Source organism: Tamandua tetradactyla, chromosome 14, assembly GCF_023851605.1.
Source record: "Tamandua tetradactyla isolate mTamTet1 chromosome 14, mTamTet1.pri, whole genome shotgun sequence".
In the NCBI taxonomy this organism is placed as follows: domain Eukaryota; kingdom Metazoa; phylum Chordata; class Mammalia; order Pilosa; family Myrmecophagidae; genus Tamandua; species Tamandua tetradactyla.
The window spans coordinates 45,389,360-45,392,916 of record NC_135340.1 but is presented as its reverse complement, the minus strand read 5'-3'; the positions used below and the strand labels follow the sequence as shown (position 1 = coordinate 45,392,916).

Here is a 3,557-nt window from a genome sequence, read left to right as displayed (position 1 = left end):
GACCTGAACCTGTCTGTGGGGCACTTGTCAGTAGCTTCAGGGAATCCAAATATGGATAAGCCATAGGCACTGCCTTCAAGAAGCTTACAGCTACTTGTGAGAGAGACATTTACAAGTTCGTGACAATACAAGATACTAAAATAAACAATGGTAACATAAAGCAAAACTTTACAGATGTGGTAAAGATTTAATAAGCCCTCAGGTAAATATATTCCCAAAGTGGGGAATATGAAGGAAAGGAGGAGAGGTCAGTCTGCCACAATAAAGTTGTTAGGATTGGAAGTGGATGCAGTAGTAACTAATTTTATGTAGCTGGGGCCAGGCTATGTTAGTCTGTACCAAAAGTCTGAAGGAGTCACTGAAACCCATGGTAACTATCTTGTATCTCATAAGGAACATTGCAGCATCTACCCTAGGAGGAAGGGAATGGATATTAAATGCAGAGAGGACTTGGTGATGGAGAACTGCTGCATGTGACAGCCACCAACTTCTTGGTGTGATCACAATTTCAAAGGTCATGAGCATTTTAAGTCAGATGTAATGCTTAAATGGAAATAGGCTGTCAAAATTTGGCTTCTCCCTCTAAGCCATTTATAGAAATGGCATTTATAAATATCATTATCATAACATATTTTTTCCCATTCCCTTCCATCAGGTAGCCGTGGCAACAAAGCCAATGGATGGAGTGAATCACTCTGTGGTGTCAGAGTTTGTGTTCCTGGGACTCACCAATTCATGGGGACTCCAGCTTTTCCTCTTTGTGTTCTCCTCCATGTTTTATGTGGCAAGCATGGTGGGAAACTCCCTCATTCTGCTCACAGTGACTTTTGACCCTCACTTATACTCCCCCTTGTACTTTCTATTGGCCAACCTCTCCCTAACTGACTTGGGTATTTCTTCTGTAATTTCTCCCAAGATGATTTTTGACATTTTTAGAAAGCGCAAAGTCATTTCCTTTGGAGGCTGCATCACTCAGATCTTCTTCATCCATGGCATTGGTGGTGTGGAGATGGTGCTGCTCATAGCCATGGCCTTTGACAGATATGTGGCCATTTGTAAGCCCCTCCACTATCTGACCATCATGAGCCCACGGATGTGCATTTTCTTTTTGATGGCTGCCTGGGTGGTTGGCCTCATTCATTCTTTGGTTCAATTGGCTTTTGTAGTAAACTTACCCTTTTGTGGTCCTAATGTGTTGGACAGCTTTTACTGTGACTTTCCTCGGTTAATCAAACTTGCCTGTACTGACACCTACCAACTGGAGTTTATGATCACAACCAATAGTGGATTCTTCTCTGTGGGTTCCTTCTTCATATTGCTCATTTCTTATATTGTCATCATTCTCAGTGTTCAGAAACTCTCTTCATCTGGTTCATCCAAGGCTCTGTCCACACTTTCAGCTCATATCACTGTGGTGGTTTTGTTTTTTGGTCCTTTGATATTCTTCTATACATGGCCATCTCCTTCCATACCTCTGGATAAGTTTCTAGTCATTTTTGATGCAGTTCTCACTCCTTTCCTGAATCCTATGATTTATACATTCAGGAATCAAGAAATGAAGGTGGCAATTAGGAGAGTATGCAGACAGCTAGTAAGTTATGGAAAGATGTTTTAAGTGATTGATTGCCTTTTGAAGTCTCCTCCTTGACTACTGGAATTCCAACTCAGAGAAAGCTCTCCTTTACCCTCTCTTGATTTGATTATTCACACTGATAAAGAGTGTATTTTCCCACTCACTTAGGAGTGAGTGAAATTCACTTCTGAAAAGAGAGAAGGAGTTTCATATAAAATGTTTATAAACCACAGATTACATTAAATCTATGCCACAATTCCTAGGGAATAATATTTCAATGAAGTAATTATTATTAAGAATGCAAAAGAAGGCTGGCTTCTGTAAGTTCTTCTCAGAGGGAGAAATCTCTTTCTTTTAACAGAAATCTGTCTGATGCTCTGTTTATCCAGGGTATGGACAGATGAGTAAAAGATATGAATAAAAATAAATAAGTAATAAGGAGGATAAGGAGTCAAGTAAATTGACAGATGGAAATACTAGTGGTCAATGAGAGGGGTGGGTGTGGAATATGGAATATATGGGTTTTTCTTTTTCTTTCTTTTTCTGGCATGATGCAAATGTTCTAAAATGATCGTGGTGATGAATATGCACAACTATGTGATGATATTGTGAGCCATTGATTACACACAATGTGTGGACTGTATGTGTGTGAAGATTTGTCAATAAAAATATTTTTAAGAAAAGAACAGAATGAGGGTGTTGTGACAGTGGCTCAGTGGCAGAATTCTCACCTACCATTCCAGAGACCTGGATTTAATTCCAGGTGCCTGCCCATGGAAAAAAACTGAAAACCAAAAAACTAAACAAAACAAGAAGAACAGAATGAGAGCACCAGGATAAAGTTTTCATGTTATTGTAACAGAGAAATCCTGTTTTCTATTCTTGCTTTAATATATTGACCATAAAGCTTTTCTAAGGTTTTTAAAGAAATAAACCTATCAAAGCTGAGCTGTGAAAACTTTTCCAAAATTTTAGCACATCTCATAGTTTCTTTTTCATCCTCATTAATTGATTTTTTTTAAACCCACCAAAACAGAATTTACTCCCCAAAAACTTCTAAAGCTTTCTATAGCCACACATTTTTTCTTTTTATAAAATGCAATTTTAGTGAGATATATTCATATACCATATAATCATCTAAAGTATACATCAGTGGTTAATATATCACCATATAGTTGTGCATTTATCATCACAATAGATGTTTGTACATTTTAATTTATCCAAAAAATTAGAACAAAAATAAAAGTAAAAGAGAACACTCAAAGCACACCATACCACCTATGCCATTCCTATTATTATTATTAATAAAATATTATTTATTTATGTCTGTATTTTCTTAATCATCTGTCTATGTACTGGGTGATGAGAGTGCCAGTCACAAAGTTTCCATAATCACACACACCATAAAAGCTATATAGTTATAAAATCATCTTCAAGAATCAAGAGTATTAGATTACAGTTCAACAGTTTCAGGTATTTCCCTCTAGCTACTCCAGTACACCAAGAACTGAAAAGGGATATTTATATAGTGCAAAAGAATAACCTCCAGAATGACCTCTCAATTCTATTTGAAATCTCTCAGTCACCGAAACTTTGTTTTATTTCATTGATCTTTCCACTTTTGGTCAAGAAGTTTTTCTCAATCCCATGATGCCAAGGCGAGGGTCATCACTGGGAGTCCCGTTCCATGTTGTCAGGAAGATTTGCACCCCTGAGAGTCAATTGAGATGAGCAGGTGGTTTTACCACTTTGATTTACTGATGTGTGGTGTATTACATTAATGATTTTCTTGCGTTGAGTCAACCTTTGTATACCTCAGATAAAACACACTTGGTCAGTATACAATTCCTTTAATGTGTACTCTGTTCAATTTGCAAGTATTTTGTTGAATATTTTACACATATGATCATTAAAGAAACTGGTCAGTAATTTTCTTTTCTCCTAGTATCTTTGCCTGGCTTTTGTTTTAGGGTGATGCTAGCTT

General features: G+C 37.1%; 1 protein-coding gene across 1 annotated transcript; it reads left to right on the top strand.

Annotated features, from left to right (window-relative positions):
* The first annotated feature begins 676 nt into the window (after nt 1–676).
* On the top strand, nt 677–1,615 carry LOC143655078 (olfactory receptor 4F3/4F16/4F29-like). Its single transcript, XM_077126621.1, has one exon. The coding sequence runs from the start codon at nt 677–679 to the stop codon at nt 1,613–1,615; it is 939 nt and encodes a 312-aa protein (XP_076982736.1).
* Nucleotides 1,616–3,557: the final 1,942 nt, after the last annotated feature.